The sequence below is a fragment of the Strix aluco genome, chromosome 1, assembly GCF_031877795.1.
Source record: "Strix aluco isolate bStrAlu1 chromosome 1, bStrAlu1.hap1, whole genome shotgun sequence".
Classification (NCBI taxonomy): Eukaryota; Metazoa; Chordata; class Aves; order Strigiformes; family Strigidae; genus Strix; species Strix aluco.
Window position 1 is genome coordinate 40,189,308 of NC_133931.1, and position 24,563 is coordinate 40,213,870.

The 24,563-nt window shown below is 33.5% G+C and overlaps 1 protein-coding gene across 8 annotated transcripts in view; it reads left to right on the forward strand.

Annotated features, from left to right (window-relative positions):
- The window catches only part of ASPH (aspartate beta-hydroxylase), a 115,660-nt gene that overhangs the window by 21,253 nt on the left and 69,844 nt on the right, over positions 1-24,563 (forward strand). For 6 of the 8 annotated variants that reach the window (XM_074818418.1, XM_074818428.1, XM_074818438.1 and 3 more), the window contains 4 exons: positions 20,469-20,558; positions 22,076-22,150; positions 22,663-22,824; positions 23,405-23,464. In XM_074818418.1, the coding sequence (XP_074674519.1) occupies positions 20,469-20,558; positions 22,076-22,150; positions 22,663-22,824; positions 23,405-23,464 (387 nt within the window). Of the gene's footprint in view, positions 1-4,794; positions 6,377-20,468; positions 20,559-22,075; positions 22,151-22,662; positions 22,825-23,404; positions 23,465-24,563 lie in introns of those variants that run through there. The other 2 variants (XM_074818455.1, XM_074818479.1) reach the window with 2 other exon arrangements.

The following is a 24,563-nucleotide window of genomic DNA, read 5'->3' on the forward strand; positions in this document are numbered from 1 at the left end:
CCAGTTTGCAGTGGTGTGAATGTGAGAGGCACTCAGAAGAATTTGTAGTGCTCTGAGTGACTTCAGAGCTACAAATTATGTTAATTACAAACGGTGAATAAGATAACACTTTGTATAGTTACATTAGTTGGGTCACGTCAGTTGGATTCAGACTGCCAAGGTGGTAGCCAGAAACATGCTGCTGCTTTGTTACGTGTCTGTTTTATGCAACTTGATATAGCTGGGAATTCTGCCAGTACATCACAGTGTTTCTATTATAAGCTTGTCTTATCACACATTTAAACCTTATACTTTGAATGTGACATTAAAAGGTCACAGATCAAAAGTTATTTTTATTATTTTTGAATACTTGCTTAGAAATATGATTTAACCTCATTTAAGTTTATTTTCTGCAATACAATGATAAATGGTAAATTTTGAAAAGTTACATGACAATGATAAAAATTGTGAAAATAAAATATATTTTTCTACTAACTAGCACATATTATTAACTGAAATTCCCAGTAAATTATTGTGTTTGCTTGTATTCTACATTTAAAATGCACTAAAAAATGAACACCACTATACAGACTGAAATTATTTCATTGATGCAGAAACTAGAAGACTAGATTTCCCTCTTGAGGAATTTGTCTTCCAGAACTAAGTCTTTGTAGTAAAGAAAACCGTTTAGTAAGCTTATATTCAACTGCATTAGGGTAACTTTCTAAATACTGAATGCATAGCTCCTTTTATCTTTTATTTCTGAAGATTTTGTTTCCATGTATGCTGTGTTTGAATAGTTGTTACTTTCTGGGATTTTTCTCTGGGTCAGACTACCATAATAGCAAGTGGTTTCTCTGCTAGTTTAATATTGACTTAAAAAGGAGATACTACTGTTTGATGTTTAACACTAGAAAGTCATATGCTTTTTTCTTTTCTGTTCTTTAGCTATTACTAAACTACTGTATATTGAAATTGTGGCATGTACAGTGGTTTAATGTTGTCCACTTCCATAATCTTTAGTTTTTGCTACAAATTTAAAGATTTCATTTGCTTAATAATGATAAATGTATTTTAAGTTAATTTAATTTAAAAAAATACTTCTACCAGCATGAGTTTATTTTGTATTTCAAAGAATGGTTTAGTAGCTGATAACTTAGTAGTTTTCTGTACTACTTGGGCACACCTAAATAGAAGAATTAACATTTATTATTTTATTTCTTGTATGTATAAGGTATGATAGGGTCTGTTCTTTTTATTTGTTGAAATCAAAGGAAGTTTGTTGATTAAGTTCTCTTGAGGTATTCGTGCAATTTTAAAAACAGTGTGCAAGAAGTGTGGTCCTTGCCCACCCCCCCATGCCCCAGGTAAGGGGCGGGGGGGGGAACCCACCTAAAACCCAGCCAACCAATCAACCCCAAATATTTATTGAGTTAGTTTTGTATCCATTTCTAAAAAAATTATCCAGGGTGGAAATGCAAACTTGTTGAACTTAGACTACAGTTACCTTGCAGATGCTTTCTTTTTCACAGGTATTTGTGATGTTCTGTTTACTGAATTCCTTTTGGTAATGGGAAGAGAGGCTTCTTAATCTGCTCCTTTGAAGGCTGCTGTTATCAGTAATTCTCTTCCCACTTTTTGTCCACTTCACTCTGATTGTTCTTTGAAGGAAGTTGTTCTACTTAGGAGGAGTGTTATACCTCTGTACTTGCTTTAGTACAGAGGAACAGTGGTTGTAGTAGTATTGCCAAAAAAAAAATGCATGTGTAAGGAGTACCAATGACTGTTATAATAAAATCTTTGGAGCCAAGCCATTTGTTATACTTCAGTCCTTTTTAACAAGCAACGATACCTTGAGAAATGCCACTTAAATGGCTGCAGTAGTTAGTACCATCTTGGAACTGCAGCTACAGAAAGTCAGCAATATATTGTTCATGTGCATTTAGTTTAGAGTAGTCTGACTATGCAGAAAATGGAAAAACAGCTAACCTCTTTTGTCAGTAAACAAGGGGTAGTAAGCATTAGAATCCAAGTTTCTGTGAATGAACTTTTTCCCCCCCTGGTTTGCCTACAGTAGAAAAAGATGTTTGCGAGTAGTTTGACAATGATTGCATTTTCGGAAAATCTGGGGTGAGATAATAGGAGCTAGAGGAATGCTTTTGTACAGTTCAGCTGCTTAGGATAAGTTTCATACTCTTCTCTCTTTTTCTCACATTCTACTGTAGCACCTTCAAATATTCTTGCATATGCTCATTCTTATAAAAGAGATGTTTGCAGGGTAAGAAAGGCTTTGTCTTGTTGAATAAATGTAGGCAAGCCCTTCGCCCCTTTGGTTGTGGTAACACTGTGGAATAGATAAAGATTTTGACTCCCTTGATCGCTGATTTAAATTGTAATGTTTAGACTTCTCTTGAAATAAAGTAGTTATTTCCTGTGAATCACTGGTTTAGCGTGGTATGGCTGCCTGATTGGGCAGTTCCATTTTTGTCACCATTTTCAGATACTTCTTACCACGCTTATGTGTGCTTATCAGTATGTGGATTTTACTTTGAAAAGCAGTTCTTTTTGATTATGGGGATGAATGAAGACCAAAAATAATTTGAGTATTAATTAGTTTAGGTTTTTTTATTTTAAAAGAGGTAAATATATGTAATAACGTGTTACTTTCTGAAACTCAGGCTGAAGTGTCTTTTTTTTTTTACCCTTAGATTCAAAAGCCGTTATATTAATCTTGGATAGATTTTGTAAAGAATTGTGAAGAAAAGATTTGGGGTTTTGTTGTGTGGTGGTTTTTATGGTAAAGACTGTAAGATGTATTCTTCCAGTTTCTGTGGTTCCCTCTGGTGTCCTAATCTTTTAAAAAGAAAATATCCTGCTGTACTCCATGTTATATTTTATAAAAATAATTGCCCAAGAGTCTTATTCTTGACTTAGTGCAAAAACAGGGGCATATATATGGTTCTTCATGTGCTTACAGAAATGCTGTCTAAAGCCTGGGGTCTTTTGTGAGTGGTGGTTTGATTGTGGTTTTTTTTTAATGCCAGATTCTGGCAGAATAGAATGGTACAAATAATTATAATTCTGTGTTTATAACTTAAGAGGGTTTTGGGGGTTTTTTAGATTTATGTTTCTATTCTTAAATTGAGATTTCATTCTTCAGTAAATATTCTTACTTTGGTTTATGTCTTTACATCTTGCTTGGTCCAAATTTTGAAAACAAATTAGATGACTGACTATCGTGCATAAAGTTAAGTCTATAAAATTTAATTTTTATAGAACTAAGCCATGGAAGAAGTTGGAGAGGGATATTTATAATACCTTGATTGCCTCCTGGATTCAATCTGTCATTTTTAAACCTTTGGGCTATCCAGTGAAAAATTAAAGAGAATGGCTGGTCACTCAAGTAGAGGTTCTGGACATCCAGGTACAAGGATGTGGAACATCATGGACTTGGAAGTTTCCTCAGAATTATCAGTGATACTTTCACTATGTCCTGTAAGAAAAACGTGTTGAAATGTGTTCAATGTCTCTGCCATGAACTCCTTTATCTTGAATGTTTCATTAACCTGCACCTAATATTGCTTTGTAGTCTGCATGTGCAACATGTTCACTTAATTTTATGTCTCAACAGTCTGTCTTCACCCTTAGCCCACTTTTCTGCTTCTTCTTTCAACACGAAGGTTTGTTCTGGTTAGAAGTGGGGGAAATTCCTCCCTCTCCTGCTTTAAAGCTTACCAATAATTGACATTTGTCATTGCTTGGTCATTCTGTTGTACTTTTTCCAAATGGAAAAGTTGAAATGTTATTTAGTAATAACTGTAAAAGTGGATTTTAATTACAAACAAAACAAAACAAAAATCAAACAAAAAAACCCAGGAGGAAAACCAGAGAGCATTAAGCATGGCTTCTTTGTATTTTACAATCGCCAGTTAGATCAGTGGGTCTTGTAGCCCAAGATAGCAACTCCTGGTTTCAGAGAGTTTAGAAGTGATGAGCTCTTCACTGCTCTGGCTCTCTCTACTGTAGCTGTCTTTAGTCTGCTTTAGATTTTCTATGTAACAATACAAGCACCCTTTATATTGGCTACCTATTCATTTTATCTAGTGTTCTGTGTATCCTCAGGTTTGGAATTAATTCCTGAGGATGAAGTGTCTCATGTAGAATACATATCATAGAAAAAAATTATTGAGAACCATGTCAAAAGAACCCAAACAAGCAAACAAACTGCAAAATAACCCCACCCCCCCCAGCAATTAGAGTCCTCACTTCTAAGCAAAATCAGAATTCTGCATGGTAGAATAAATGTTATCCTTAGCAGTATATCTATGACAAGTTTGTTTAAATACTGTTTGCTTTTAAATGTTATTCTCAGCTATCAGTTGCAAGCTCTCAAATTTGAACATGGTGGTTTAAAAAAAAAAAAAAGGCAAATTGGATGATTTTTAAGTAGTGGAGGATTACTGTTAAAAAAAACTGTCTAAAGGTAAATGCTGTGACAAGACAACTGAATATAAATGGATTTGGTTTTAGAACTGGGAAGAAGGGAAATCAAAACTACCACCTTTTTTTAAGATTTTGGCATAATACTGTGCATGCTTATTGTCCAAATTATAGTCTGTACTTTGAAAGACTCAACTTTCTTAACATCTTTTTATTTCCTAATTAGCATTCCTGTAAAGACTGCTGTCTGTGACATGAGATGTCTTTCACAGATCCTCCTTTTACAGTTTCCTCTTTCCACCTAACTTCTGTCTCTTTTTTTTTCCTTCCCCCTCTTTCTCTTTCTTTCTCTCTCTTTCCTCTATTCTTGTGTAGGCCTGACCAAAGATGGCAATAATGAAAATATTGATTCCCTTGAGGAAGTCCTTAATATTTTAGCAGAGGAAAGCTCTGATTGGTTTTATGGCTTTCTCTCATTTCTCTATGATGTATTGACTCCTTTTGAAATACTAGAAGAAGAAGAGAGCGAAGCTGCAGATGATGTTGATGGTACGTCACAGAATGAAGGGGTTCAGGGAAAAAAGACTTGTGTTATTTTGGATTTACAGAACCAGTGACTGAGAGACTAATTTGATTGGCTTTCGAAAATGTCCATGAAATCATAACAGGAATTTATGGCATTGAGGGGAAACTCCCAAATGGACGCTATAAAGATTGAACTTAAGTCAGTCATGCAATGTAGTTCACTAGTTGAAAGCCTTTCAATGACTTTTCCATTTTTGTGACAGGATGACAAATACCACACAGTTGTGTAAATATGTAGAATAAAACATGTATCTGCGGTCGTGTAATTGGTTTCTGTATGTGCTTCAATTTGTGCATTTTGTGCACAAAACTTACAAAGCTAAGTGTAATAACCTCTACTGTTAACACTATAACATTTGTCTTTCTAGCAAACATTAACTGAAGCATTTTGTAACAGCCTTGATTGTATTCTAGCATGACTGCATTATGTAAATACATACTTATATGTTAATCCTTAATATAGACATGACAATAGTTCTTCTGTGGAATATAATTTTAATAAATAATTTATTTTGTGATTCACTGATTTCTCAGATAGATTTTTTTTTTTTTATCTGTTCAAATAAAAGCACCTCATTTGAAAGTGCTTGAAAATTTTACAGAAACATTTATTTCTAAGTTAGCTAACATCTGTTGTATTCAGAAGATATGATGTCATTATATGGTTTATTCCCACTGATGTCTGTTTTCAAACTAAGTTTTCAGTCATTTTTTTTGATATAACAATCACACCACAAGAGCTGTTCTAAATTTGTTTGAGGTTTTTTAAGGTGGGCCTTTCATGGAAGTGGGAAGCTGTGATTATGTACTTCTAATGTAATACTGAATATATTAAAGACTAATTGGAAATTAGAATTTAATGTCTTCTATTCCTTGCTAAATTCAAGAACTTAATGCAGTTTTGCAAATTATAAACCAGTTTCACAGGAAAAGGATTACAACAGTTATTCCAAAAATATGTTTCATGTACATGAATTCTGCCTGCTATCATAAAGTTATTGGTAGAGAAAGGGGAGTTGTAATTGTGTTCTGCAGTTTGTAGCAGGTACTAAAAGCTGAAACTGAGCTGTCATTTTAATACATGAATAGTGTACTCAATCAGATTATTATTAAAACTATATGAAATTGTTTATTGTGATACCTTAAGTTTGTATCGGTTTCCCATATAATGTTTATACTCAAGTTTTAACACTAGTGGATGCAGGCTGAAATTTAACCTGCTTTTAAACTAAATGAATTTTCAATTGCTTTGGCGTGGCAGTTTTAAAGCAATTTAACATGCCTGTTTCAAAAAAGCTTTCCTTAAATCGTCCGACTCAGGGTTCTACTCAATCTTTAAAAAGTAATAAAAAAGAAAAAATGTTAATGTTAAGCAAGCGAAGTGGGTTTTTTTTTAAAAAAAAACCAAACTTGTGAAGTGTTAATACTGCTGCTTAAGATTTACAAATGGAATAGAGCAACAAGAACATTAGTAACATTTTCTTCCAAATATTTGAGGATTAGTACATAAGAAGGTTAATAACACATGAATTTAATGGTTTTTAGGATGAGATATATGAAGTATAAGGCAAAGAAAATAAAAAAACCCCATACATTATGAAAATGAATGCTAGAGTATCTGTGGAATATTACTGAGAAGTTTCTTAGCAAGTGGAAGAAACTTCCAAAGTATTTGAGACATAAGAAATGAACAAGCTTGGTTTGTTTTGTTTAGTGTTTTTTTCTCTTTTAATTTTAGAAGCAGATCTGAATTAGAAATGAGTTTCCTCACTATTGTGAGATAGTATCTGTCAGTATGAATTAGAAAAATTGTCCTGGAACATTGAATTCTGTTGTAGATGGTTCAGCAATGGAACTAGATAGCCAAAAAGAGGAGGAAAACATCTATTATGAGAATTCTGTATCATGAAATTTATACCAAATAGTTAAAATACACACTGATAATCTGATGAAGTTTAAAGTGAAATAGAGATAGATATTTTGCTTGAACCATGAGAAAGCTGCAGGCACTGAAACGGGTAATGGTCACATCAGTAAAGAGTAAATTAATTTCACTTGGGCTAGGAAGATGAAATGCAGGCCAAGAAAGTTCTGATTTGATAAAATCAACCTTGTTGATTTTATTAAGTGTGTAAGTTCTCTCAAAAATAATTACAGTGGGAATAAGGAATTTGTGGGAGGAGAAAAAGGGGTGGTGGGGGAAGACATAGGGGAAATGCTAACAGTGACTTACTTGCTAGAGTGTTTAGTTTCTGGAATGTAGGGGTTTTTTTTCGGAAGTGTTCAGTCTTGCCTGGTGGCGTTCCTGTTGAGTTAACAATTAAACCCTCACCAGTGGTGAGCAGAGCTATCAAAGCTCTCCTAGAGTTAGGGGTAGCAGAGTTTGATTTTGATGTATGGCATTAATTGTGATTGCAAGCAGGACTTGACTAGTAAGGGTGGTAATAAGATTTAGATGAGTCTTCAGTTATATCAGCATGGTGTCTTTTTTTTTTTAATAAAAAAAGCATTTTAATAGCAAAAAGGTTGAACTGAGTATGATGTGCAAATAAACAAGGAAAACTGAACTGTGTATCAACTCTTGCTTCTAAGTCCACACAAAGTGTTTGAAATTAGTTGAGGAAATTGAAACCTAAACTTTTAGTTTGATTTTTGGTGACTATCAATTATATAAAATACAGTCAGTATATTAATGTTTTAAAAAAAATCCAGAAAACTTTTAAAGTGGTTTTAAACTGTAGGTAGAAAGCTGTAGCAGCTTTGGCTTCTGATATTATTTTACAATAATTATTTTAGAAGACAAAGCTGCTGATTTCTACCTACTGTTTTTGTTTCGAGAATTTAAAATAGGAGCAAATTAGTAGCAGTGTTTTTAATGAGGAAAATACATTATTTAAGTGATAGGAACTTGCTAGGTTTTGTAGCTAGTAAAGAATGAAAATTTAGTGATTTTATGTTAAATTGGACATGGAGCTTTCATTAGCTCCCTTCATATTCCTTACAGGTAATTTATATTAAATTTTACAGAGCTTCAGAAGTAAATGTTTGTGACTAAAATTATAGTCTTCCAGATTGGCCAGTGGAAATATGTGGAATGTTTTGCTTTTCTGTTTTCTCATGTTGGTAGATGTTTGATATTTTAACTGCCAGTCTTCAGCCGAAGTTTACAACCTTCACACTACATTAACCTTTGTATCATAAGCTCTTGCTTGCTTTATTGTGTTACTAATGTAAAGAAATTGTAAGGAAAAAACCCTTAATACCCATATATGTGTCATGGCTGAGAACTTATGGAAGGTTTGAACCCCAGATTTCTGTGACCACCTTCAACAATATTTAATTTGGAAGTAAGACAGTGTTTGGGGGGGGGGGGGGGGGGTGGAAATCACAACATTCATAATATACAGAATAACTTAGAATTGAAGAGAATAAACAGAAAATTGTTTGCTTATCTGTTGAAATTCATATTGCAACAACTTTTTGCTAATACTTCCCCTGGTGAGCTTTTTTGAGAGCGTGTTCAATCTTTCACTCTTGAAATTTGTTTCAAGGTCAGTGAATAAGGCTTACCATCTGTAGGTTTCATTTTATGGTAATTTTGCATTATTAGTTAGTCTCAGTTGACTGTCCTTAGAAGAAATTGAATTTTTATGACAGTTATTCATACAGATTACAATTGGATCGAGGGGTGGAAGAAGAATGCATTGAAGCGTTGGAAGGATTTTCATTTCATTTCATGGTCAGATGGGGGGAAAAAACCCACCTATATTGTAAACGTGATTTGATTAGTATTTGAGAGCTGGGGGAAAGCCATTATGTACAGTTCAGTCATTTTGGATAGATGCATACTATTTTCCCTATTCAGTTGGCATCAGTTAAGCAGCTATCATAATGATGGCACAGCAGCATGAAATACATTAAATATTGTCTTCCTAATAGTCAGTTAGGATGAATTCCTCAGCATAAAGGCAAGACTTGCTTGTTCGTTTCTTACATCTTCGCATACAAGATGCAACATATGCATCTGTGACTTCAGAAAAGAAAATGCTTTCTGGCCCATGTCTCTGATTTGGATTTTTCCTCTAAAATTAGGCAGTTAAATAAGCAAGAGATATTAAAGCAACTTACTGAGAATATATTGAGAGTATTTTATTTTTTTTTTTAATGCTAGTTTAATGAATTAGAAAAGCTCTCTTGTGTTTGGGAGGGTTACAGGCTTTGGTATGCCCAGTGCTCTGCATACAGGTAATGAGTTCAGTTTAAGGTGAGTAGGTGCTAGCTTTCTGTCAGTAAGCTATTTTGTTTAGCAGACCTTGTATATCCAATGTAGCATATTATAAATGCAGAATAATAGTAATAATTATGTGCAAGTGCATACACAAACAGTGATATCTTTTTCTGACTTGCAGTTGTTCTGGAGAAGGAAAACAAAAAGGAGAGAAAAAAGATTAACTGTTTTGGCTTATAGACTTGTATTTCTCTTTTTAGTTCTGCAATTTTACCATCTTTTGTTAACTTTCTGTGTGGTGAAGGGGGTTTTTGATGGGACCTCGTGAATTCAGGCAAAAGTCTAAATACAAGCCCTAATGTTCAAAGCTTGACACTTTCTGTTCTGTTACCCAGGCCCAAATTGCAGAAAGGTAGCAAGTTCTGTCAGCTGCTTAGTGCTAACCTTGACCATATGCTTTCTATGGTAAATGCGAAGTAGCCTCTTCCTCTCTCACATGTAAGTGGATAAGCCATCTTAATTAGCTTGCATTTGTTAATGATGCTGCAGGTTAAAAGGGTTTATGCAGGTAGATGTTGTGGTGAAATTGATTTACAGGAATTTTTCCATGTGGCAAAGCCTTTTCTATAGCAAGTCTATTAAAGTTTTCAGTATTACTAAATGAATAATGCAAAATTTGCATGTGCAAAAATAAATGTCAGTTTTCTCAATATATTGTTAAATATGAGAATGTTATCTGTCAGCATCTGTGGAACTGCTTAGAAAGACTGAATGCTTTGTGTCATCTATTATGTTTTTTGCCAATGCTTATCTTTCTGAATAAAAATAGTATTCATATATTTTTCTTTTCATGCTGAAATTCTAAAGCTGTGTTCTCACTTGGAGGTTCTTTTTGTGGAGGTTGAAGATTTTTATGAGGAAGAATAGAGGAAACAACTGGATCTTGTAACAGAGTTAAAATGCTCTGTAATATTCTAAGTTTCAAAGAATCAGTTAAGATACTAAGTTATCTACCATTAAGCATTATGTAAAAATAACCACTTGGACATAAATAATTAATTTTTAGTATGACTATGTAAAGCATTTCTTTGGCAAATATTGGAAACCTATCTGTCTATGTTAACTTTGAAGTCTACTTTTTAATTCACTGACTCCAATAGTAGCCATGTCTGACATTCCACTATAACCACATATGTGGTTATAAATTCTGTATTTATTTTTGTATTGCCAGCACTGGACATTTATGTTTCAGGACTGAGTGGAAAAAAGAATGAACTTAAAAACTAGCTCAAAAAGAGTGCAAAGACACTTGAATTGGAACTTAGAATAAGAGTCCACAAGTTTAGTTCCATGATTCATAAAATTCTGGACGTAGGTTTGTGTTCCCCAAGGCTGTAAGAGCCTAAGTCTTTGCCAATGAGTTTACTTAGATGGCAGATTTTATCACGTGCTCCAGGACATTGCTATCTTGGAAAAGTAAAGTCTTTTGCACCCGTGTCTTGCTTCAGCCTATTTGGGGTTCATAAATGAGACCTCCCTGTGCTGTAGCCATTGGGGGAACCCATTCCAGATGGAAATCAAGATGCAGCAGGATTTCTGTCTTGTGATTATTACATAATATTAAGATTTTGAAATATATTATTCTACATACTTTTCCTGTAAATGGGTCTATTCATAATATGTTACAGAATCACCGAATCATCAAGGTTGGAAAAGACCTTGAAGATCATCCAGTCAACCATTAACCTAACACTGACCATTCTCAACTACACCATATCCCTAAGCACTATGTCAACACCTCCAGGGATGGGGACTCCACCACCTCCCTGGGCAGCCCATTCCAACGCCTAACAACCCGTTCTGTAAAGAAATACTTCCTGATATCCAGTCTAAACCTTCCCTGGAGCAACTTGAGGCCATTACCTCTTGTCCTATCGCTTGTTACTTGGTTAAAGAGACTCATCCCCAGCTCTCTGCAACCTCCTTTCAGGTAGTTGTAGAGGACGATGAGGTCTCCCCTCAGCCTCCTCTTCTCCAGACTAAACAACCCCAGTTCCCTCAGCTGTTCCTCGTAAGATCTGTTCTCCAGACCCTTCACCAGCTTTGTTGCCCTTCTTTGGACACACTTGAGTAATTCAATGTCCTTTTTGTAGTGGACTAAACATGATTTACAGAATTGTCATGCATTGATAATTTGCTGAGAATCTTACACTTTTCATTGTATAAAAGCAGTTTGAAACAAATTACTGCTTGCCTGAATATTTAACAAGCAAAATATCAATAATCAGTGAACAAGCTATTGTGTAATCTTTCCATGTAGTGCATATATTTCTATTTAAAAATAATTTCAAATATCTGTATGATAATTTTCGTGTATACAGATCTTTGTAAAATTTTCTGTTTTCCCTGTCAAAGCAAGCTTTTAAGAGTATTTCTTAAAATATCCAGTAACATTTACTATGAAAAGAGGGGAGGAGCTGGAAATTTCAATATGGCTTTGTGCAACTTTGAGTACCTTTTATTATTTATATTTTTATTTGTGCTGTGGTGTAACAAAGTTGAAGTCTATTCTTCCTTTTATATGAGAAAATCGTTTACTTATTCTTCCACAAACTGCTTAGAAGTAATAAGATTGAATAATGAATATAGTCAAGTTAGAACTCTGGACTTCAGCAATGATGGTAATCTGTGAGAGAAGAGTGTAAAGAGGCTTTCATATCCCAGGTTTGTAAGGAAATTGATCTAAAAATTGTATTTCTACCTGGCTAACCTATTTTTAAGAAATTTTGGCCATAATGTCAATGTTTGATATTTTGAAAACATGTAAAATAGAAATTAGATGAAAGTTGATTACAATAACTTCAATGGCTGCATTCTTTAAATCTGTGAACTTTTTTTTTAGTGTAGAATATGAGGGTTTTGTTTTTTAAGAATAAATGTTGAGATATATTGATGCAGTTTGGGTAGTTACTGTTTTCTGGAAACCTAAGCTTGATGTTCAGATGTCCAGTGTAGATGCTTTATATGTCTGATTGAGAAGCCTAATGTTGAGACATGGGAATATCTCTTCAAGTTTAATAAGATTATGAGTTCTAAAAATATATTTACCATAACTTTTCTTAACTTTCTAGTTGGATTTTGGGTAGCAGTGCACATGACTTGTTAAGATAGTTGTGTTTATGGGGTTTAGGTCTTATGCCACAGCAGCATGATGGTGATAATCCAATCTCTTTTTATGGTATTAGAAACATGAAGCTAACTATTATCTGTATTTTGGGGAAGGATTTTGCCTTCATGCGTCTTGTGGAACTAGGTATAAAGCACAATCAAGATGCTAAATGAAGTTTAGCTACAGTGTGGAAAGAGGACAGCACCTGACTTTGGAGAATAAGGTGGTTTTTTTTTAATAAAAGTCTTAGCAGTCTTAAATAATCTAAAGTAAAGCAGTATTTTAACTGAACTGAAATGACAACTGCTTTTTGGAAGATGAGCAATACCTTTGCCAAAATATATTTTCTATTGGATAAAGAAACATAAATTGTAATTCATTGTAAGAAAATACTCCATTAATATAACCTACAGTACATATGTACTTGAAGATCTTTTGCGTTAATATGTTTATTAAATATTTATAAAATTGTATTGAAAAATGAGTTAGTGGGTTTGAGAGAACTGACACAGTACCTAGCAGAGAAATCAATTGGGATGTTGGTCATAATTATGTGGCATCACACTGTCTGGAGAGAGCTGAACTAGCTCTAAGAAGTTAAGAAGCATCTCAAGTAGTGTGCATCTGGTAATGTACTTTTCTTGGATTAATTAGTCTTCCATCTCAGTACTTGTGGTGGTCTTGCTACTGAAGATGCTTTATTCTTTACAAGTTAGTATTTGGTATCTCTCCATAGCATTGCAGTGTACTATGTAAAGATAACTTTTTACATAGCATGGCAGATTGGAAAATTTTATGTCATGTTTGTTGAACATCACAGATATGTTCATAACCTGTTTCCATTTTGCAACAAATCAGGTGAGGAGCCAGGAGGGGTAGCCAAGAAAAAAACTAAAGTCAAAGGTATTTTTAATGTTCTTTTTCTTGTGGAACTTTACGCAGATAGTGATGTCTGAAATGCATGCGCATTGCAAATACAGATTGCAGGTTATAATAATGTTTACTAATACTAGCTGTGTTGGCTAAGTGTTGTCTAATGGTGCAGCAAACTATTATCCTCCCCATTTTTCAGTAAGATTTTTTTTGCTACAGATTGTGATTTAATGGCAATGTGAGTGCTTTCCTAACTAGAGATTATATTTTGTTTGTGCAAATTTTTACAACAGTTGTCTTGTTTGGATTGTAAGTAGTTTATGATAACTTCATATTCTGCATGTTTAAAAAATGTTCTTGTGTATATGCAGATTTTGCTCTGTGTGAAATCCTCCTTTAGTTATCTTTCATGTCTTTCATGAATTCATGATACGATTACTATATCGTAATTGAACTTGAGCATCTTAATTTCTGCTTAAGTCTGTACTTCCAATACTTTTATCTATTTCCTTCTTATGGGAGGAGAAATTTAGATAAAGTTAATAACTTCCCCTTTAATATTATCTGCAGGATTGATTGCAGTGATGATACTTATAAATTTTCCAAAAGCTTATACTAGGATAGCTTGCAACCGATTTATGCCATATATTTATTTATAATTGCGTTGCTGTATAAACAGGACATAATGGTCTGAATGTGTTGAGTGCAACAGAGAGACTAAAAAAGCTAATTAGCCTCATCAAAACACCAAAGTACCAGATGTACTTCAGGTGCTTAACTTTTTATATGTTCTTAGTTATCTGCACACAGCATTGTGCTGTGTAAAGAAGTCTCTGTTGCATTAAGGACACTTAGACTTTAATGTGTTTTTTCTAGCAGTATGTGAAAAATTCATGCTGTTTGTAATACAAACTATTATTAGGAAAAAAGTGCATTTGCTGAGGGAAGCTCTCATGCTTATATGAATGTGACTTAGCATCTTGCATGCAAGTTGAAATTTTTAGAATTTGTTCCACATTGTGCTTGGTATGACTTGGTTGCAAATTGTGTGTTTCCAAGAATGTAATAAATGGCATTTAACAATTCATTCCTGAGCTTTGGATTATTTTTCAATGTTTGATATGAGAATGAAGAAATGGTATGATATATTTCAAGTACTTTATCCCAAAAAAGAGTTGGAAGGAAATGTGATGTTACTCCTTTTAGACTAAGCTGTGTGATTGAATTGTTCACTCCACAGAAATGTTACACAGCAAGAGGCAGATGTTACAGGACAAATGTTGCGTGCCTGCTTTTTACCTCAACAGACTGCAGTTTCTCTCAAAAGTTTAAATAAAAATAGAGCTGTTGTATTTTATATATAAAATATTTATTGCTTTTTTAATAATGTGGGAGTATTAATATTAAAATTAAATACAAATATTGCATACAGAGATTTAATGGAAAAATTTCTAAATTTTATTGAGTTAAAAATTCCTTATTCTGGAGAATACTGCTGGTATTGACAATTTTTTTCAAAACTGTGGGCAAAGTGGAAGTAAATACTGAACATTTAAATTTCAAGGATGCTGTTCTGACTGTTCTTCTGATGTGTTATCTAGATACCATGTCACAGCCAAATGTGAATTGAAATAGAGAAAATAAGTGCAAGAGAGACAATTCAAAAAATAAAACAAACAAAAAAGTGTTGCTAATAATGCTACATATGGAAAAGCAAAGATTTAGGAATTAATTTACAATTGTTACTTTGTTTTCACTGAATATGGTCAAACCAAGTTAACTTTTTTGGAGTTTTTTTAATTCACTAGGACATTGCTGTTTCTTCTTAATTATTGTGTACTTATTTCTTATTTTTGTAAAATATATACTTCAGATATATTTTTAAGTCTTGGCTTAATCTGAGGTAATGTCAGTAAAATGTTGTAATATACATTAGTATTGTTATAACACTTTCATTTGTAGTTGTAGAAAGTTGAGAAAATTGTGAAAAAAATTTCTTTTGGAGGTGCTCTTGATATTTATAGATCCTACAGTTGTCATACCATTGTCAAAGATTCAAAATTCACTATGATTTTCATGCTCACAGACAAAACTGGTTTTACCATTCTGCAGAAGTTAGTTAACAGTAAGATAACAGAGGCATGGTTTTCACTAGATTAATGCTTTATTCGGATGCCGGTGCAGAAAGCTAAGGTTATTGGCTGGCTGCATGGTGTGAGATATTGCTAAAATTTGAAACTAATTTGTTTAAATTGCTTAAAGCTTATATAGTTAATCATACAAGTTTAAATTGGCATCTAACAAATATTAAGGAAGAATTCGATCAAGGCTTTTAGATAGTTGTTCATAAGATGTTTTCTGATCCAAGAATGGTTCTCTTATTGAACATTTCCTCTTTTTTAAATGAAAAACTAAAAAGTAAAAGAAGCTATTAAAGAACCGCTCAAGAAATTAAGGGAGAAGCAGGAATCCAAGAAGGAGGAAATCAAAGATGAGGAAGAAAAAAAGAAAGCCAGGAAAGGAAAAGATGCTACTGATCGAAAGGACAAGAAAGCTGTTGATACGAATAAATTAAAGAAAGATTCTGACAAGGCTAAAAGAGACAGAGGAAAGGAAAAGGAAAAAGGCCTAGCTAAAAATGTAAAATCCAAGGAGACTACAAAAAAATCAGCCAGTGAAAAGGATGGTACTATTCAGGTGGGAAAAGACAAAGAAACAAAAAAGATAGTTAAAAACCCATCCAAGGAAGACAAGAAAGAAAAGAAATAAAGAGAGTTCTGGTTCTGCTAATGAGGAACAGACCTCAAGAATGAGAAATTCAGCATATTTATATGAATGTGGTAAATACGGCAATAAGAAGATAAGGTTTTCTGGAAATAAGTGTGAACAAAGGCTATATATAATAATTTTTTGAAAACTGTTAAGCGTGTGCTGGCATTGTAAACACAAAGCAAAAATGTCTGCTGTGAAACTCAAATATGTACATATGTTAATATGCCTGGTTAACAATGTGTATTGAAAATGTCAAACTGATGCCAGTTACTTCAAGCATACTCTTATTCTGTGGGGTTTTTTTCCTTTCTTTGTTTCCTTATATTAAAATGCTATTTTATTGATGTGGGGATGAAAGTGTAATATCGTGTATCAAATGCAAGTTTAAAGCAATATTAAGAGGATTATCTGGACACATGTAGTGGAAACTCACAGGAAGATATTTCTGTTTCACTAAAACAACCAAGAGGAGCATTGATAGAATGTATTGTCATAGGAATTTATCAGATAAATGTAAATTATTCCCTGCTAAACTTTTTTCCCCTAAGTAGACCAAGAAAACTCTTTCATACATGAACACTCAAACCAACTTCAGTGTTACATTTATTTATGAGACTTTAGTGTATATCCAACCAAAACAATGCAACACTTTTGTTTATTGATCCTGTGACAATTCATTCTGCTTTCTTCTTTCCTTTATTTATTTATTTTTTAGCTATCTTTAGGTCTGAAAACTTGATTCATTGTCACTTTTTAGATAACTGTGTCCTGATTTTTCTGAGTTTTTCAAGCCTTCTGGTAATGAATTAGGCCACCACTAATGGGTTTGATTCCAATCACATTTTAAGAAGTGATATGCTACTACTACTACTGTATTCTGGTTGAACTTGATTAGAGAACAGCTTATGTATTTTTGTAACTATTATTTTCTTCAAACACTTTTCAAGTACATGATACTTCTGTAAGCAAGCTCCTGTGTTTGCTCTTATAGCTTCTGTATTTTTAGCACCAAGGAGCGATTTATCCAGCAGTCTTGTAGAATAAACAGAGTTACAAAACATTTCTGCAGAGATATTTCAGTATGTTATTGAATCTATAATTGCTTTCAAGTTTATATGGGAAAGGAATAATTTCTACTTTTACTAGACAAATAATATTGCTTAGTATATTGAAATATTAATTGCACAATAAAATTACACAAGATTCAGAACAAAATTTGAAGTTACAGTTGAAGATTTTATTATTGTTATACTGCAGTATTATTTTAAAGAAAACAAAATTAAGGAGTGAAATTGAGCATGAGCAGCATATGCATGTGGGTGATGGTGTAAGATTAAAGTCCTGAAAGTTGATTCTGTTTGTGGTTTTGCTTAAACTTTGTGTATAACAGTTGTCAATACACTTACTTCAGACTTTTGATACAGCACATACATGTCTGTAAGATGTTTTGATCCCTAGAGGTATAAGATGTGGTAAGAGGATAAAATATAATCTGATAATCTTATTTTCCTTTTTTTTTTTTTTATTAAGAGGAAATTTATGAAAAATAGTTCAAATGAAAGCTGTAAAAAATAGTACAGTAGCTTAAGATTCTAGCTGTGATAATTAACAGAGATGATATACTGAGCTATTTTCTAAATATATATGTGTGAAGAAGAAGGGAAAGTTGTGTGTGTTGTGAACATTATAGTGCTTAGCAAAAAACTTGACAGAATGAAGATCTAATAAATGCACTTGAATAATGAGCATTTTCTCTTAGGTTTCAGTGATGGTAGACATGTTTACTCATCTTTGCTCTGATAAGTGTTAAGATACATATTTGACAGAGGAGCACTCAAATCACATGAACGGTGGCACAGTGGTATACTGCACATCACTTCTTATTTTCTTCCCTAGTCGGACAGAAGTTGTAACTCTGGGAGTGAAATTTCAAATGAGTTGCCTTCCTGATTAATATATTATTGTATCTGTAGCCCTGGTTCTAAACTATCTGGTTCTAAAAAAGTTTGTTTGGTTATTTTGGTTTTTTTCCAAATAACATTTTATTTGAGCAGCACTCCAGGCTATACAGATAGCCACACAATAAAATGAGATTTTTTGCCCCAATGATCTGTTGTGCTGTTGTACATCTCTATGAAAAATTATTGTCATTAAACTTAACATGGCAAGTTACCACATAAGCTCAAAAAATGCACCACACAAGTAAAAACTGAGTGCAAATTTATTAAAAAGATGAGAGAAAATGGTATCTTGAAAAAAGTAAATGACTTACCATATTACATACTCAACAGGATTGAATAGGAATCAGTGATAAACGCATAATAGAAGTGTATAAAAAGCTTGAAAACAAAGTTGAGAAATGTGCAAGCAAAACAAAGAAATATTCTTGCTAGTCCCTTCTTTCCTTTTACACACTCTTAAGTGCTTGTTGGCTGTGAAATATTGATTATCTTTTGAAATACTTAGAATCCATTTATTATTCATGAAACAAAGCAAGTGGTCGTCTGGAATTGGAGATGTGGGTTATTGGAGAACATGAACACTTATTTAAAGAGGTCTATATGTAGGGGAAGTGAATTGTATTTGTGAAAGCAGGGTTGCTGTTTCTATGTTTCCAAATTCTGAAGTGTGAGACAGTGGCTAATATAAGTAACCAGGTTAGTCTCCATATGTAGTTAAAGATAATTGTAAGAGGAAGTAACTTCTTACTCTTGTAGCCATTAATATTACTGCAGCAAAAGATGAATGTAAGTCTTAATATTTTTTAATATTTCAGGGTTATTTTAATGACACAGAAGAAAATTGGTAAAAAAATTTAACTGTAAATTTGGCTTTTTTCTTCTAGCTTCTGGTTTTGACTCCATAGTAGCAGACTTTTAGTTACAGTACTTTCAGATACAGCTTAACTACTTTATGTGATTTAAATAATATAAAAAGGTGTAAGTAGAATTAATTCTGTTATTCCTGTTCCCATTACTTTTATAGAGTAATGGAATAAATGTTTTCTCACGAGTCAAAATAATAAAATCTCTAGTGTACACAAAGTTGTTTTGAGGCATACTAGACCTAATTGACTGCAGTAGAAATCTAGTAATTATTTTTTTAAAAAAAAACTTTACTGGCTTGAAATATAATACTCATATTGTTCTGGTTAAAGTTACTAAAGATTGTTATCATTACAGGAGTGTTCATTGTAGTGTAGCCTCTGCTTTCCTAAATATTGTTTTTCTCTTGATTTCTGTGCATATAGCTCTTGAGAAACTCGTTTGTTTGGGGCAGTGTGTTAAGAAGGTAGTTTTATCTTAATTGACCTTGGAACTTATACCTAAATATGAACCTAGGAAAAATTATGTAGGACTATAAGAGAATTACATTTGGTAGTGACTTCAGGCGATCCTTATTCCAACATCCTGCTTAAAACAAGGTCATCTCAGAGGTATGACCAGGTTGTGCTGGCTGTTACCCAGCGTGGTCTTTAAAACCTCCAAAGATGGGAATACACAACCTCTCTGTGCAGCCTTTTCCATGGATTTGACTGTCATGATGGGGTGTGGGTGTGGGTGCATGTGTGTATGTGTAAATTTTTCTAATATCTAGTCTGAACCTCTCTTGTTTAAGTCTTTCTTGAATCCTTCATAAGGGGTAGTTGAGAGGAGGATTAGGCTGATACCAGTACATTCTTTCTTAAGGATGTAGTGTCTTAAGATGTGGCATAATCTTTCAAGGCTATGAATTATCTTTATCTACTACCATGGTGTTGATCATTGCTGTTATTGGTTGCTTTCTTTTAATTGTGTTTTGATCTAGAAAAACTCTGTGGTATAGATAATAAGCATGTGACTGGTGAAATTCCACCAGTCATACTTTTTCTGTGGTAATTTAGTTGTCAAAAGAAACTGGAGATTGAGATCACTTTATTCTGAAGAACCTACAGTTCTCTTCATCAGATCTTCTAAGAGTTAACACATGAATTTAAAATACCTGTTCTCATTCTGAGCAGCATGTTGTAAAGTTCAAATTAGTTCTTCATAAAACCTAAAAATGCTGATCACATGAAGCACTTTTTGCCCAAAGAGAAAAACAGTGAGGAAAAACCTGCTGCATGTTTTTCTCCTGGATACTGAATAGATGTTGAGAATAGCATAGTCATTTGTTCGGTCACTTTGAAATAAAGGCAAGTGCTTAAATTTCTGTCCCTTCTTTCCCCTTGTGTGTTTGTCTTCAAAACATTTGTTTACTATCTGAATACACTTTAGTCTTTGTATATATATCACTGTATATCAGGACCACCCTGTAATTGTAATTAAGTGTTTGAATGCATTTTGGAGAGTTTAACATTAGTTAATTTAATTTAGTTTCTTAGTTTATAATTGAATCAGATCAAAAGGAGCATAAAGTTAACTTTATAACTGAAAAATGCAGGCCTTAAAGAAAGATCTGTCCCAGCACAGCCAGCATCACCAGAATCTGAGGAGACCATCCAGCCTGCTGAGAAGTCGTATGTCGAATCAGGTAAGGCCTTCCATAAACCATAGGTGAAACGATGCTTCATTTGAATTATAATTCTATTTCCTCAACATGTAAACTCATTGTGTTATTTCTTTGGGGAGAAAAAGGAATCTTTAATCACTTTTATGTGCTGCTTATCCACTATAGTTTATTTAATGGGAATCACTGTTCATAACTTTTATATAATCACTGATCATGAAAAGTTTATAATTTAAATGTATAGAAGGCACTCTTGTCAGCTTTCATGATTACCACTGGAACCACATCACATCAGAATAACTTTCTGCTGATGTACAGTTGTGGTTTTGATACACATGCAACAGTGTACCCAGTCAGAATAACAGCAGATTTTCCACCTTAAACAAAAACAATGACAAAAAAAAAAAAAAAGGTAAGGAAAAAAAAAAACCACCAGCAACCAACTTTATAAGGTTAATCAAATACTCACTTTTCTACCAAAACCAATACAATACAATAAGTACAGTTTCTGGTGTTGAAAACAATAATTTAAACATTTTAAAAGCCGCATAAGTATTAGTAAAATTTACTAGGTTCGAGAGGAATTCAAGAAAAGATGTTTTTACATGTCAGACTTCAGATACGTGATTTGCATTTTAGTGTTATTCAGAGAATACGTATTTTTTCCTGTTCCTTGAAGAAGCTTATCTTGATGTTTATGTGAACCTAACACAATAAGCCACAAATGTGGGGCATATTGTCAGTAAAATAGAATATAGAATTTGTTTTAAAAGACTTGCATTACTTAAGTTATCATTTATAAAATATATTGTTAAGTTGTTATTTCCTTTTTTTTTCCCCATAACTGATACCATTTTGGATATATATTTGAAAAATGCAGCTATGATTTGGCTTTGTGCTGTTGGGTTTCTCAATTTCAGGACATTTATACGAAGGCAACACTTCATAGAAATCCCTGTTATGTCCTGGTCCGGTGTGTTAGATGACAATCACTTGTCCCTGAACTCGGTTTGTGATTTATTCTGGTATGAGTTGCCAGGGGAAGACCTTGATATTGTAATGTTAGTATGTATTTTCCCTGTTTATAAAGTCAACAAAACACCTCTTCTGCAAGTGACATTTTGTTGTCAAATATGACATGCTAGTGCTGCTGCCTAGATTGTAGGAAAGTAATGGATAAGAGTGTTAGTAAAATAATTATAGAAGAGAGTTCTTGGTTTAAATAGTTATCTGAAGTTATTAATGTTAATGTCACTGAGAAAAAAATATGTGCAGAAGATCCAGTGTAGATAAATTCTTCCATTTCATCTTCAGAATGGTTCTGATGTGATTGATGCAATACTTTCCATATTGAAGAGTAGGCAAAATGAAATTGTTTCTCTTAATTGCACGAGTTGCAGAGGTGCACCAAGTCAAACTCTATGGAACTTTATGGAATGGACTAAGAACTTTATGGAGGCTACTGAAAGCTGCAAGCCTTGAGCTAATGTTTAGACTTTGCCATTTGCACTTACCTTCACTGCAATTTGTAATCCTTTTAGAGCACAAGAATGCTGACATAGAATTGGAAGAGGAATTTCAGTCTGTTCTTCATGAAGCTCTCCATTCCCAGCCTGGTAATACATTAGCACTTAGAAATCACTGAAGAGTAATAATAATACTGCCATAGGCTAGATGAATCTCGGAGTCTGGTTTTGGTATGCACTTAAAGCACTTTTGCCTGCACAAAGCATTCTACTCAGCTAATTTGTCATTTTCAAGAGAATTCAGAAAGTTCAGTCACCAAATCTTAAAACTCTGGTCTCTTACCCAGGGGTGTTTGGCAGCAGTAGCTTAAATCAGCCAGTTGATAAAAACTTTCTCAAAATACTGTGTAGAGTGGAAGAATGGGTAAACAGAGATGGCTTTTACAGTGATTCTCTCCATGAGCAAAGAAGGCACTGGCAAGTCAGTGCGGATACTTTGGGTTTATACTGCTGTAAGGTACAGACAAGTCATCTGGTCCCCCTCCTCATCCCCTTCAGGGACTAGTTGAAAAACGTGAAGGGTATGCTGAAGACTGAGTATTTGCTGATAATAGAATTTACCAAAGAGTATGTATTCTCTAACAATCTGTATTATTGATCAGGAGAGAGACACGAGGATGTAGTTGAAAGTATAAATGACCAGTGGCAAGTGAAGGAAGAAATACCCGGAGAAACTATTGAAGCGCCTACAACAGATGATTTGCTCAGAGAATTAGAGAATGAAATGCCAGAAGCATATGAGACACCAGACTCAGTTCAGAAAGGTATCTGAATGACTAAATATATTTAAAATTAAATTTTGCCAAAAATAAGGATAGACGAAAGGAAATATGTCTCATTAAAAACCTGATTCTTGATTTCTACGTGCAATACTTAGCAAATGTCAACACGGCAAGTATTATTTAGCAGATAAATATTTTTAAAATCAAAATGGGATATTTTAATGCCATGTGTTTTGGAACCCAGGTAATTATATATTTTTGTTTACTTACTGTATATTGGCTTGCAACCAAACAAATTAATCTGTGCTCCAACTATGCATATTTCCCCTCTGTAGAGGGACTTCTATAATATCTGTACGGAGTCTGCTTCTCAACTTTCTAGCTTATTAAACTAAATTTTAACAGTTTATTAGCACAGACTTTTGTAGACAAACTTATTCTCACTCTACTTTCCTCTAATGTGGATCTCTTAAGAGAATGTTATATATGAACTATATTGCAAGTCCTGCTGAGAACATAACATCATATAAAGAAGGTGCTCATAATATTCTGTTATAGGGTGTGCGGTATCATGTATTGAGTTAAAAAGTTTAAAGTGTGTAAATACATGTTTGTTTCTCAGATGCCGATCTTTTGGCAGATGAACTTGAAGTGATAGAGCCTGAACCATATGAAGCTCTAGGTATAATTTTGTTTTTCCAAACTTGGTAATATTGGTTTTCTGCCTACATGTAGCAAATTGTATGAGAAAGCAAAATAGAAAAGGCTAGACTGGTTTAGTAATCCGTAATTTTGAAATTTTTTTTTTCTCCAAACAACTGTTTTTGATTGTCTTCGATGTTTTTACTCTGACTGAGATGACATATTTGCCATTGCAAATGGTTCTTAAAAAGAATGGATGATAGGCATGGAAACTTTGCTTTCATTTGTGCAACAACTTCATTTTTAGTTTTTTATGTGTTTCTGTCTTTGTGTATGATTGGATCTGGATAAGCAAGAGATCTGTGTTTGTACAGTCTTAAGAAAGAGAGAATGAGATATATTGCTTATATTACTATCTTCTTATAGTCTACAATGCTAAGGTCCTTCTAGCCTGTTATTCTTGTCATTAGTCAGAAACTTGTGTTCTCACATAGAACCTGTCACCTTTCAGAAGCATCCAGTTTGTAACCTTCCCTTCAGGACTGATTGTTTCTTTATGGCAGATTATACTATTGGAGAGTGAGTCAGCACCAAGGACTTTGTTCTGAGCTATCCTTGACACTGTCTTTCTGCACACCCTAATTCATCTTTCAGACTTCGTGAAATTTGGCCTGGACTAATCCAATTAGCTTATAGTTATCTTCATATTGTTTGATACTACATACAATGGCATTAGCTCATCTTTCCCATTATGAAGAAACATTAGGTGGATATTACAATTTCCCTGCTATCTGATAAGTATTTTCTTCTAGATGATAATAACGCTTCTTTATAATACAGGCAACCTCATTAGACATTGATTTCTTTTTGGACTAGGCTTCTTACCTTTGGCTCAATGTTAGTTCTGAACTTCATAGTTTTGTTTGATGCCAAATAGGAAAGAAAAATAATTTTATTTGTTTGATACAGCTAAAACTGCTTATTCCTATCTTCTTGGGAGATTACTGCTTTCCAGTTACTGATTTAGAATCCAAGCTGCAATGCTTCCAAAGTAAAAGGATAGTTACTTTACCTTCAATACCATGTGTTGTCAGGTGTATCATACTGAGTATATTAATAACATCACAAAAAATTATAGT